The following is a 14,773-nucleotide window of genomic DNA, read 5'->3' on the forward strand; positions in this document are numbered from 1 at the left end:
TCCACTTAACACAGTATATTGTGAGCTATTTTTTATTATTATTTAATTTCTTAGCCTATTATATGCTTCATACTTGAGGTTTCAAGTTTTTATTATTTTGTTGGTTATTATTAGCTGCATAGTAACTTAACACACTCCATTATGGTTGTGAAATTTTCTATACTACATAGCAATTCTCCAACCTATTATAGCATAACATAGACTATACAAAAATGAGGTTTCAAGTTTTACCACACAATACAACAATTTTCTACAACACAGATTACACAATATATTGTTCATTTGCATAACACAACACATCAAGTTGTGTGAAAATTGAGGTCTCTAACCTCATTTCCAACATATGCAGCATAACAATGCTTACAAGCAGCCATACAATATTTTTCACAATCAACAAATGAAACTTTGTGGCGCTCTTAAGTATGTAAATGAACGGTTTGAGCATGAAAAACCATCCAGATTGAGCACATAAAGTTTTTTTTTATGAAAGTTAAATTCTAAAGTTGCTATATGTTGTAATGTAATTTCTATATGGATATTGTCACATTAAATAATCTGTTTTGAGATTCACATAAACGACAATGACGACATCATCGTCTTCAAGGTTCACGGTTTCGATGGTTATGACAATTCCGATCTATGAAATAATGGATCTTCGAATAAAGGGCCACATAAAATTGGTGAATGGAGAGAGGATCACAACAAATTGCGGCAGGAAAAGAGGGCCACAACAAATGAATGAACGAGGAGGAGGTCACACCACGCGATGTGAACAGAGAAAGGGTGATGGGGTCACGACTTCATGCTTTTGGGTGATGGGGGAGAAGGGGTCATGAGATGCCGAGATGCTTTGGACATGGGAGAGAGGGAATGTGTTGTGTGGTTCCCTTGTTAGACTCATGGGATGCCGATATGAAAATATACCATTGGAGGGTGTTATTTGGCCTTTGACACAAAGACCGGTCCCAAGATTTTATTTTGACGAATTTATGCTTACATATACTTTACAATATTTGTGGTGAACAATGAGATAGCTAAAAAGAGATTTATTGCAAAAAATTATCATATTCAAAAGGTTTGGTTGGAAAACTATTTCAACAAAAATAATTTCGCTTTTTTTCTTTTTTGTATTGTTTTGAGTATCAAACTATATTAAATAACCTGTGATATCTTAGCACAAGTCAAGATCTTGAGATTGAGATTTAATTTCTGTTTGGACATAAATGGGCTTAAGCGTTAAAGATCATTAAATTAGAACCGTGAGAAACGAAGTAGATTTTATTATTTGACTAGTGGATTAGGCGCCTAAGCCCATGAGAAGGCGTTTGGCCTTGTAATTTTCAGCCACTATAAAAAATAGTTCTTAAGAAGAGCCCATTAGGGTTTTGAGGAGAAAAGAAAGGCACCACTTGTAACTTAGTAAGAAAGAAAACTTTTGAGTTTCTAAAGCATAATCATGAGGCATCTAGGAAATGAGAGTTTTGATTTTTGCCAAGGAACTTGCCACTTGGCAAACATACAATAAACCTTTAGAACTTCTAGAAGAAGTCATAAAAAGGAAGAAAAAAATGCTATTTTCAGCCATGAGAAAGGAAGTGTCACTTGGCACACATGCATTATGACTTTTGTTTTCGAGAAAAGCAATTATCAAAGAATGCCATAGGATTTTGGTTTTTGCTAAGGCACACCCCAACACCATCACCCACAATGCCACTTGGTAGACTTGCATTTTAATTCTGTAGATTCATTGCATTTAGACCAATAATGATGGAAGAAGAATGAGAAGATTTTGGCCACACCACTAGGAGAGCATGTGTGTAATAATTAGGGTTTCTAGAAGAATCTGACCATGAGAAATAATTAGGCTTGGTTTGGTTATCAAGATGAGATGAGACTCATCATATAACCATTACAATTTTCTCAAATTTTCACACAATCTATAATAAATAATTCAATTTTTCAAATTAAAAAAAAATATATTCTAACAATATTTTATTCAACTTTTAACTTTTATCTGATCTCATATGTATAACCAAACGATGACTTAGGATTTCGGCCACATCAAGGGAGGCACCACTTGTCCTCAATGCACAAAAGCCTTTTAAGTTTACAAGAGATGAAAGTGATGAAGAGAAAGCGAGAGGCATTCGGCCATGCCACTTGGCAATCATGCATAGGATGTTTGAGATTCTAGAATATTTAATCATGATGAAGATGAAGAGAAAAATTTTAGAAATAGAGGGACACAGGCCATATGTCATTCTTATAGAAACTTAGGGTTTCAGAAATAGAGAAAAGAAAGGGAAAGCCAAAAGACAAAGGGGATTTTCAGTGGAAGGGTCTAAGGAATTCTAAAAATACCCAAACCTAGTAGTAGGAAGAAGGCATGCCACATGTCAAGCATGCACTGGTAGTTGGTGACTTTTAGTTTTCCAATGTGAGTGGATGAGAGAGTTTTTAAAGGGGGAATTTAAGGTGTTCGGACATACCCCTTAGAGAAGAAGCTAAAAGACCATTGTTGCTCTTTTAGATTTTTCTTCATCCTCTCTACTTCTCCCACCTACACGCCTATCACCAAGAGAGAAGAGGAAAACCTAGTTCACACTTCTTCCAATCCGACCATCATTTATCCATTTTTGTTGGAAGACTTGAAGATCCTAGAAGTCAAACATCATTTCTTCCATTCCAAACACTATTTTCGTGCAACTAGAAAAGTAAAAAAATCATTTGGAGCCTAGCACTCTTGCTTGACTGTTGAAAAAAATACTTTTTAGAGCTTTGTAAGTTAGCCTCTAACTTATCGTTGGATAAGATATTTATGTCTCTGTGTAAACTTTGCATCTTGTTGTTTGTATTGAATAATGAAAGATTATGCTCAAATGTTGCATGCTATAATTGACTTACATATTTGTATATTCATGATATGCTCAAATGATACTTGATGGACATTCTGTTTTAATGATTTGTTTGGAGTTTTGAAAAATGAAATGCCATGTTGAAATCTTCATCTGTTATATTCATGTATATGTATTTGAATGTTCTAATTATTTCAAGCCATTCACGTAATGCATTCTGGACATATTTAGTACAAGTACATAACATGGTTATATGAAAAGTTGCATGGTTTTATCACAAGTATATGTCACATGTTTTCGGGTTGTGCATTGAAAGAAAAGTCAAGACCTCAAATGCTAGGATGGAGGAATATCCTAGTAGAACTCTCATGTTTACTCTAGAGTGCTTAAATTGAAGTGGTAACTCCTGGGTTGATGAAATATAGTCAACGAATTTCGAATGAGTTCGCTTTAAAAGATTTTGAAGCGAAGTAGCCACATCTAATACTAGTGGGTGCTACACATTGAAAATATGGTGAAAGCGAATTGTGAACTGCCATATCATATTAAATTAGACGAACTCACATCAGGTTAAAGGGTCGGCAATATGATGTGATAACTAATAGGGAGCCCACGGTTCTTAGGGGTAGCCGTGAGATATCCACCCACATTTTTATTTGGAATAAGATTACAAGTGAGTAATAAAAAATGTGATTTTGATATTTTGTTACATCATTACTTTGTTACAAGGAGATCAGTTTTTTTGAAAAGAAAATTTAGATGGACGAAAATGTGTTTTTGTCAAAATTTATGTTCATGCTCATGCATTCATACTTCTGGTTTACCTTATACATGTTTATATTATCTCTGTGTTTGATTTGGTATAACTTATTGAGATTTTTTGAAATCTCATTGTGGTAGTTTTTACTACCATTCCTATCGAAATGATAAAAGTTGTAACATGACTCAAGGGTTTTGAATTAGAAGGACAAATGCACTTGAAAAATAGAATGAACATTGTTATGATACATTTGGATGGTTTTGGAAAAAGGGTCATGATTTAGACGCTTACTTTTTGTATTAGGAGATTTTTTAATCAATCACTTTTGGGGAGTAATAGTATTTCATTTGGTATTATATTGAATTGCTAATTTTTATAATTTGTAATTATTGTATACTGTTAGAAATATGTTAGATGCATTACATGCTAACTATCATGAACGAGAAGTTGTGACCTTATATTATATGTCCCGACACTTCAATTTCAATCAAATCACAAGTGGGGTCGGGGGAGGGGGTGGGGTGGGGGCGTCACTTAACCTTTTGGATATCAAACTTTGTTATACCATTTATGCATTTGAAACTTCTTACTATTATTTTAGATATAAAATAAATGACAAACAATCTTTTGGGTACCATAATGTAATTTATTAATTGTGATAGTTATTTACTTGCATACTTGTTCATCTGATTTTGACTCTCTTCTCACAAGCAATCGTTTGGGAAAGAGAGGGATAAATGATTTTTCATTTTTCTCTACCTTTCTTCCATGTTCAAATATTTTCATTTACAATTTTTATAATTATTACTATAATCTCCTTTATTTTCTTTCCTTTCATTTTTACTTATTTTTTCTTCATTTATGTTTAAATTGTAAAGGCTAAATCTATCACTCCTCACCCATCTTTTTCGTATAAACGCTCTACCAATGAATTTTAATCACTGTATTATAACCTTTTTTTATTAAAAATAAAATTTTAATTTTATAAATTAATGTGAATATTTTAAATTATAAAGGAAATAAATTATAAATGAGTTTATTTTAGACACAGATGAGAGGCAAATTAACGACGTACCAAACTTTCTAGTGAGAGTGACTCACACTGTAAACAAACTCTCTCACTCTACGTAGTCTCCGACGGCCGCTTCTCCCTGTTCTCTACGTCCCCAGATGCTAATATATTCGTGCTGATCTACCATAATCCCCCAGACCCTAGATCCCTATCCAGTTCCCTTCCCGAAAGAATGGCTCCACGGAAAGCTGGAGAGCGCGACATGCTGGAGTCCTTCTACTCCATAATCGCCCTCGTCTTCATTCTCGTAGCCTGCGTCGAGCTCTGCGACGCCGCCACCGTCGTCGATGTCTACCGTCTCATCCAGTACGATATCTCCGGCGTCCCATTCGGATCTCGCCTCGCCGCCCTTAACCACCACGCCGGCTCTCTTCACTTCGCTCCCGGCGCCGATCTCTCTCGCACGGTCGTCATCATCCCCGTCCGCGAGCTCAACATGTCCTTTGTCAAAGGTATGCGGTCGTTTTTAATTTTTATTTGATATCAGGAATTATATATATGCATATGTATATATCCTGACTTGGCATCTTCGGTGTATGATAAGAGGACTAATTGCTAATTTTCTGAATGCTTGGGTGAACCTCATCTGTTTGGCGTATCATATTTCTCTATCTGGCGAAAATTTAGAAACACGAGGGAGATTCTTTCTGGAAAATACATACGAGTTTAAGTCAACTCGTCTAATTTTCCATTCTGGTTTTGTTCGGAAAATTGAAATGCTAGAAATGGACAAACTATTTTGTTCTTCCAAGAGAGGTTCTCTCCGTAAAAATAAATATTTGCATTTTAGGGGGCAGGGGTGTTTGCTAGCCTTGTAAACTACTTAATTCTTCTGCCGTAAGAGATTATGGTAAGTTTATCATGACATTATGATGTGATGTTAAGTAAAATAACTGGGGAAGACATGACATGTGCCCTAACAATGCCATCAGATGTTTATAATATTTGGATTTTTAGCACAACAAGGTAGAACTCAGTGTTGCCCCCCTGCCCCCCCAAATTGCGTTTTGTTTTCTCGAGTTTATTTTGTTACTTTGTCACATGCAAAAACTCAATGGATTGCATAAGTGCTAACCTACCCCTAACACTGCCATGCCTCATTGATACGGTAGCTGGATTTTAAATCCTGACCTTACCATGCCACATCGGTGCAATTACAGGAGTTTAGATCTTGACCTTCTGGTGTAAGGTCATAGATAAACCTGCTGCCCAATTGAAAAAAAAAGTGTTGTCAAGATTAAAAAAGAAATGTCAATACGAAGACACCAACAGGCATTGGTTTGCCACAGCATGCTGAGGTAGTATAATCTTGTTGAGCATGCATGTGTCCTAATTTAGAAGACCAATAAGTAATACAATGGCCACACCTTCAAATATACCGTTCAAATATACTGCAGATCAAATATGAAGCCGAAGCTTTTAACTTTTTTAAACCATTGATTAGCTTTTCTCTTACTTCAAGCTGTGTTCTTATATGTATTTTCTGATGTCTCATGTTAAAATTGGTTAGTTATGTCAATTTGGCTTGCTTCTAAATTTGAATATTTATTACCTTTTGTCTTTCCTGATCAAGATTGTTATTTTTATGACCATATCACAGAATATATAGTTCAAAGACAGCCTCTTGGGGGCTTATTGTTTTTGCTTCCCCAAATGTTTAATTTTGATAATAGAGATGGCATGGGGATTTATCATCAGAATCATGGAAAAGAGCTGTTGCACAATGTTATGGTAGAACTCGAGCAGTTACTTATACATGCCAACATTCCTGTAAGTGGAACCGATAGTCCTTATTTATACATGAGATCACTGTTGCTGCTGTTTATTTCTTGCATCTGTCATTTAATGGTTCGTGACTTCTATATATTTTAAATTTTGCCCTCGAGCAGTTACTTATACATGCCAACAATCCTGTAAGTGGAACTAATAGTCCTTTTTTAAACATGTGATCACTTTTTCTGCTGTTTATTTCTTGCATCCCTCATTTAATGGTTCGTGATTTCTATATATTTGAACTTTTCCCTGGTCAGTGTTGTATTATTTGGTTCTTTATCTTTATTGGTTATGAATTTATTGTGTTTAACCCTTCCTCTTTGTTCATTTTGGTGTTTGAGCCCTTAATCTATCTTGGCCGTTGAACTCCTTCATTCACTCAATACTCTGGCTTGGTGTTTCTTTCAGTACTTGGGGGAGAATTTTTACACTAACTTTATTGAGGTTTTCGCTCAATAATTTGTTGTTTAGATATTTCTTTCATTTTCATGGTGGTCGAAACCTTAATCCAACTTGTCCATTAAAACTTATTCACCCACAAAACATGCTTGCTTGAATTGTCCTTTACTCAATGAAGAAGTCCAAAATTGACGATGGCCCAAAGCACCCATGGTATAAATATTTTAAATTTGACCTTCTCAAAGTGTTATTGTATTGAGTTCTCTATTACTTATGATTTTTTTATGTTTATCAATTTATTTATCTTCTTTTTTTTGGTAGAAACCTTAATCCTTGTTTTATTGAGTTCTCTCACTTGTCGTTCACATTTCTCAAAATTCTATTAATTCTTTCCCTCCAAATACACCAAATGAGACAAGTAGGAACAATTTAATTTTCACATTGTTGCAATTGTGGGTTGCTATAAAAAGATTTACTATTCTTTTAGAGATGACCCAGGCCAAGCCAATGCGATTGAAGACGACACTTCACAAAGCAGTGGCCATCTCACAATGGAGTCAAAGCTTATCCACGAACTTCCCACTCCTCATATACCACACCACTCATTCACAATACTATGCCTTTACCTCAGATTATCCATGATGAGAATCTTTCCTATTGAAGCCATCCAAGTAAAGAATGCAGCTCTCATGGACCTTAGTCCGTCGTATTTTCTTCCAAGGAAATGGGTTATATCATGAGGAATAAGGACCTTTTTGAAAGACTGAAAGTTGAACATACCTTTCTTGGATGTGGCTTGAAGAAGCTTGTCTTCACCTTCTCTTCTTAAGCTAGTACGATACAACATATTAAAGAATACAGTAAAGGCATCAACCTCCCAATCATGATAAATCTTTCATTCTGCTGAGGGAGATTGCTATATATTTCCAAAAGGTCCGCCATATAAGTACCCTTAGCATGAGCCACGTTGTACAGTCTTCTTGAGAGCCATTCCAATGCAGCCAAAATCTAATCTTTAGCCCCTCCCACTTCAAAGATGATATGGCTAAAAAACTTCCCACACCCTTTTCTTGTGTCCTTTCATAATTGGACGTCATCAGAACACCACTCATCCCACAAACAATTATATTTTGTGTTTGCAGTTTCTCTTCACAAAGCCTCTCTCATTTTGATAGTGCCAAGTCCCTAGAGTGCATGATTAAAGAATAGTAGGTCTCAGACTCCTAAATCACCCTCATCGAAGAAGACACTTTGACTCAGCGTACTAGGAGAACATATCACAATCTTGAAGGAAACAAAGTGGGAATGGCGAGAGTGAAAAGAGGGAGTGACACGTTTTTTAGTAAGTACCAATTAAAAAATGAGTTTTTGTAAGTAATGCAAATTCTCTAAAAAGTGCAGCAGGATCCATTGTCCCTGATTCTATTTGTTGTAGTTATGGAAGTTCTTAGCATAATGAGACACCCAGAGGACACTAGTATTCTCTTTGGATTTTCCGTGGGGGCTAGCATCCTGGACACACTTAACATTTCCCATATTTTGTTTAGCGATTATATTTTGCAGGGTGAATCCAGATGATATTCGGTCTCTATAGGAAATGTTCTTATGCTTTGAAGAGCTTTCTAGCTTGAAGGTAAATTTAGCAAAGTTCAAAGAAGACATCCCTAACATGGCAAGCTTGGTTAATTTATTGGGTTGCTAGGTATCACATCTGCCTATGAAGTATCTTGGTCTGCCTCTAGGAGCTTCATTCAAGGCAAAAGCCTATCTGGAATGGTGTGATTGAGAAATTGAATGTAGAACGGCAAGTTGGAAGAGGATGTACTTGTCCAAAGATGGCAGGATCACCTTGATTAAGAGTACAATCTCCAATTTTCCAACATACGTCCTCTCCCTTTTCCCCCTTCATACTATTGTGCCAAACATATGGAGAAGCTACAACAAGATTTATTATGGAGTGGTATATGTGAAGAATTCAAATTTGACCTAGTAAATTGGACTAAGGTATGCTGACCAATTTTAAGGGGAGGATTGGGTATCCGAAACTTGCTTGTGTTCCATCAGCCTTTACTTGAGAAATGGTTGTGGCAATATCAACTTGAGAGGGAAGTTCTATGGAAAGCTGTAGTGGATTCCAAGTATGGTGGTGCTCTAATGAGGTAAACAGTCCACATGGGTTAGGGTTCTGAAAAAATATCTGAAGAGGATAGACGACCTATACTAGATACACTAGATTTGAGATGAGAGATGGCACTAAAATAAAATTTTGGAAAGACATATGGGTGAGTGAGCCCTCAAGGAAAGTTTTCTAGAGGTCTTTAGGATTCTGAAAATGTAGGAGGCTTCAGTTGCTGATCTATTGGCACTTTGCAATGAATCCCCTCAATGGAATGCCAATTTCCTTAGAGTGGCTCAAGATGTGCAATCAACACTTTGACAGATTTTTCAGTCTAATGTACTCTTATGAGAATAAGAGTTGGAAGTGTAGACAAACTTTTATGGAGTCCTTCAAAGTAAGGGAAGTTAACTGCTTGCTCTTTCTACTTGGCCTTTATTTTATTACCTAGGATCAAATTCCTTGGAAGAATATATGGAAGATGAAGGAAGATTTCTTTGTTTTGACAACTTCTGTAGGGAAGATTCTCACTACAAATTACTCGAGGAAACACTATGTTGTTATTATGTATTGGTGTGCCCTTTGTGCAGAAAGTGAGGGGAAAGTGTAGACCATCTACTACTTCATTGTGAGGTTGCTAGCGCCTTGTGGTATGATGTCTTTAGCAAAGTTGGTTTACCATGGGCTATGCCAAGAAATGTAACAGATCTTTTTGCTGCTTGGAGAAGATTAAATGGCAACACATAAATTGCAGCCATGTGGAAAATGGTTCCATTTGTCTACTAAGGTGTATATGGATGAAAGGGAATGATTGAAACTTCTAGGGCTGTAATCGATCTGAGTTGAGTCGATCTTTTGGGTTATCGAGTTGAGCTTGACTCAAATAACCTGAGCTTGAGCTAGGTGCCCACCCAGCCAAGCTGAGCTAGAGCTGAGGCGAGTTTTTTTTTTTTTCGTTCTTCACTTGTGCTCTTTCAACAGCTCAAGCCGAGTCGAGTTATTTATCAAGCTTTGCTTGTGCTCTACTTCAAATTTTTTTAACGAAATTGAATAATTAAACGTACAAAATTATTAAAAAAATCTTAAATTTAATGAAATTTTTACTACTAATATATAGACCTTATAATCATAAGGTCAGAAAAATTAAAGAATGAATAGTAATTTGGAAATAAAAAAATTGCCTTGCACCTTTTTAAATATTTCAACCTAATTAATTACAAATGGGATAACAATACTAAAACTTACATGAAAGAGAAAAAAGAAATCATAATATCTAACTACAGACTATAGATTGTCTATAAGCATTTGATATAATTTATACATTACAGTATGTAATTGATCGATATTTATCCCTAATAACCATATGCTATATGTCTACGCAAGTTACGTATTAGTAATATATGTGTGTTTGTGTGTGTGTGTGTGTGTAACATCTATATATATTAGTCTTGCAATGGTGACTTGGTATGCATATGATAGCATACACATTATACAACAATATATTTCAACATTTCTTACATGGTTCCTACATAGGGCTGTAATCGAGCTGAGCCGAGCCGGTCTTTGGCTTGCCGAGCTCGGCTTGACTCAAAATACTCGAGCTCGAGCTCGAGCTCAAGCCCGAGTTCGAGATTTTTTTTATTCTTTGTTCAAGCTTGACTCAATAAGCTAAACTCTTAACTTGAGCTTGAGCTTGAGCTTGAGCTCGTCCCACAAACGAGTTTGGCTCAAGCTCAAATTGTTTAATTTTTTTATTTTTTTATTTTGTGAATAAGATTTAATAATTAAATAAATAAAAAAATAAAAGATCTAATATTGAATTTATACAACTAATAAGTAGAATCTCTATTGAATTATAAAATTTTAAAAAACTTATAAATAATTAATATCTAACTAGTTGATATTTATTTAAAAATAACAATATATTATATACTACATATATTATTAATACATACACTTAATATGATAACATATATCTATTTCATATATGGTTCCCACATACTAGTATATGAAATTATTAAATTTTATTGACTAATTACTATATAACTTATAAAATATGCTTATGAAGTATATTCATTATATAGATATAAGTAATTAGATTATATTTTTTTTTATAAGTAAAAAATATTATATATCAAAGAAGAAACCAAGAACACTGAATGTATATAAGAAAACACCTTGCCCAAAATGACTAAAAAAGCCCCAAATGACCCAAAAAACCCGTGAAAAGAACAACCCAAAATACACCAGACCGGTCCCCAACCCTTGTTTCTCGTAGAACTAAAACTCTACCCGAACACCCAACCTCAAACCCTTGATTCCCCGTCTTTACAATGTCCTCCCTTTAGACTTCCTTCTAGTTGAGCTACCACCTTTAGTGTCTTAGTTGATTGCCCAAGAAAGAAGCTATAACTCTCTGTTTTTCTTGAAACTTTTGGTTTCAAGCGTGTGGCTTGCCTCAATCGCAGTGATTAGTTCATTGAATTGGTCTTCACATCCTCCATGTGAAATTTCCACAGCTGAATCTCGTTAACTTAAGGCAAAATCCAGTCCACTATTGGTGGAAGAGACACAAGGGGAGCAACGTTATCCCCAGACACAGTATCCAATTGCACTCCCGACTCTAGACATTCATCTACACGAGACACCAACATATATGTATATATACATAGGTGTATGTATATATTTATCAATATATGAATGAGTTTTAATTGAGTCGAGCTAACGAGTTGACTCGAGCATAAACCAGTGGGCCTTAACGAGACTTAACCGAGTCGAATCGAGTTTTGTCTGGTATGTGTCAAGCGGGTATCTGCTTTCACGAACGAGTTTTTTTTTTTTTTTTCAAGAGTCGAGTTCGATTCGAGTTTAACCGAGCGAGTACCGAGCGAGCTATCAAATAGATTGGTTCATTTATAGCCGTATACATAGTAGTATATGAAATTACCAATTCTTACTTACCTACTAAGGCCCCGTTTGGATTAAAAAATGAGTTGAGATGGTTTGTAAATAGTAGAATAAAATATTGTTAGAATACTTTTCTTGCCCTAATCCCTAAAAAGGTAGGGGCCATTGAGATCACAGATTTTCGGCCTATAAGGTTAGTGAATGGTGCTTATAAGATCATTGCAAAAGTGCTTGCAAATCGATTAAGTGGAATATTGGGGAAGATTGTCTCCAAACCACAGAATGCTTTTGTTAAGGGTAGACAGATCCTTGATGCGGCTCTTATCGCTAATGAATGCTTCGACAGTAGATTGAAGATGGGCAAAGCAGGGATTATGTGCAAATTAGATATGGAAAAGGCGTACGATCATGTTAATTGGGAGTTCCTTCTTTATTTACTGGGTAGGTGTGGGTTTGGTGAGAGGTAGAGGTCATGGATCAGATGGTGTATTTCTACGGTACGGTTCTCGGTGTTGATTAATGGTAGCCCAGCGGGTTTCTTCCCAAGCTCTCGTGGCTTGAGACAAGGAGATCCGTTATCTCCTTTACTTTTTGTCATTGTTATGGAGGCACTGAGTAGGATGATCTCAGCCTTAGTGACTAATGGTTCCATCAGTGGTTTCCAGATTGGATCACCGAGTAGGGGTATTACAACTGTTTCTCACTTGTTGTTTGTAGACGATACGCTTATCATGTGTGAGGCTGATCACGCTCAGTTGAGGGCGGTGAAGGCATTGCTGCTGTGTTTTGAAGCAGTATCTGGCTTGAAAGTGAATTATGATAAATCCGAGTTGGTACCGATTGGAGAAGTTCAAGATATAAGGGTTTTGACGGGCATTATGGGGTGTAAAATCGCGACTTTACCTATGACTTACTTGGGATTGCCGTTGGGTATAGCTCCGAAGTCTCGTATGATATGGGATACAGTGATTGAAAAAGTAGAGAGGAGATTAGCAGGGTGGAAGAGAATGTATTTGTCGAAAGGGGATCGGACTACTTTAATCAAAAGTACACTTTCCAACCTTCCTACCTACTTTTTATCCTTATTTCCTGTACCGGCAAGTGTGGCGGGTAGACTTGAGAAGTTACAGAGAGACTTTCTGTGGGGGGCTTGGGAGATGAGTTTAGATTCCACTTAGTTAAGTGGGAGATGGTATGTCGGCCTATCTCCAATGGCGGTTTGGGTGTCAGAAATTTGAGAGTTTTTAATCGGGCTTTACTAGGCAAATGGTTGTGGAGATATACCAAGGAACCAGAGGCATTATAGAAGACTGTGATTGTAAGCAAATATGGTGATCTAGGGGAGGGGTGGTGTACTAGAGAAGTTAGAGGAACAGCGGGTAAGGGGTTATGGAAATACATTAGAAGAGGATGGGAGGTTTTCCAGCGATACACTAGATTGCACTTGGGGACATGTGTCAAGATCAGATTTTGGAAGGATGCATGGTGTAGTACCAGTGTTTTACTCGATCTGTTTCCGTCTCTTTTCTTGATTGCAAGTAACAAAGATGCCACAGTGGCGGAAGTTATAGAAGTCTCAGTCTCAGGTAGAAACATTCACTGGAACATCAATTTCAACCGGGCGGCACAGGATTGGGAGATGGAAAGTTTTGCAGAATTTTATAGCCTCTTATATTCTGTTCGACCGAACATTCAGCAGGAAGGTGAGTTGTGGTGGCATCCTGCAGGGAAAGGGGTATTCTCAGCTCGCTCTTTTTATAAGGTTCTCACACAAGAACCAGAGATACAGTTTCCTTGGAGAAAGCTTTGGCGTCATAAGGCTCCTCCCAAAGCCTCTTTCTTTGTGTGGACAGCGTCTTTGGGGAAGATCCTCACTACGGATAATCTAAGAAAGAGGAGGATAATTATTGCAGATTGGTGTTGTATGTGTAAAAATGGGGGTGAGTCGGTAAATCATTTACTTTTACACTGTGAGATAGCTAAGGCTATTTGGGACGCGGTGTTTAAAAGGATGGATATGGCGTGGGTGATGCCAGAAACAGTTTTGGATGTATTGGCTTGCTGGAATTCTATCCGCGGGGTGAGACAGATTAAAGCAGTATGGAAGATGATCCCTATCTGTATTATGTGGTGTCTATGGCAGGAACAAAATGATCCTAGTTTCCAACATGTCTACATAAACAGGGCATTTTCTTTGTATCGTGTTACTTTGGTGATTTAATAAAGTCTTATTTTACTTATAAAAAAAAAAATTATTTTTTAATATTATTATTGTTTTGGGATGTGAAAAAGTTGAATTGTTTATTACATTTTGTGTGAGAATTTGGGAAAGTTGTAATGATGATATGAGATGAGTTGAGTTGAGATGAGTTGAGGTGAATTTCCAATCCCAAACCGGGGCTAACAATTTTACATATAATAAAATAGCTACTATAATTTAATCACTTCAGTACTTAACAAACTAACTTATAACTATGGACTATATTCAATATATAGGCATAAATAACTAGGTTACATGTTACATTTTTAATTATAAAGGTTACTATACTTATATTATTAAATTTAATATGTATCATACATATCTATACATATACAAGAATATTAATCTATAGGAATAAATTATAAATATATATAACAATGTATGAAAGAGTTCTAATTGAGTTGAGTCAGACATAAACTAGTGGGCCTTAACGAGATTTAACTGAGTCGAGTCGAGTATGTGTTATTTACTAATCGAGCGCTTTCACGATCGAGTTTTATTTTTCTTGGGTTGAGCTCGGGTTGAGTCTAAGTGAGTGAGTATCGAGTGAGCAATCGTACGAACTGGTTCATTTACAGCTTTAGAAACTTCGAAGATCGTGATCGGACATTGGATGAACTCAAAACTTCCT

The 14,773-nt window shown here is 36.2% G+C and overlaps 1 protein-coding gene across 1 annotated transcript in view; it reads left to right on the forward strand.

Moving 5' to 3' along the window:
- The first annotated feature begins 4,685 nt into the window (after positions 1-4,685).
- Positions 4,686-14,773, forward strand: part of LOC109005168 (nicalin-1) — a 32,359-nt gene continuing 22,271 nt past the window's right edge. The window contains exons 1-2 of the mRNA XM_035690212.1: positions 4,686-5,139; positions 6,288-6,457. Coding sequence (XP_035546105.1) covers positions 4,860-5,139; positions 6,288-6,457 — 450 coding nt within the window. The 5' untranslated portion in view covers positions 4,686-4,859. The remainder of the gene's footprint in view (positions 5,140-6,287; positions 6,458-14,773) is intronic.

Source organism: Juglans regia, chromosome 5 (assembly GCF_001411555.2).
Source record: "Juglans regia cultivar Chandler chromosome 5, Walnut 2.0, whole genome shotgun sequence".
Taxonomy (NCBI): domain Eukaryota; kingdom Viridiplantae; phylum Streptophyta; class Magnoliopsida; order Fagales; family Juglandaceae; genus Juglans; species Juglans regia.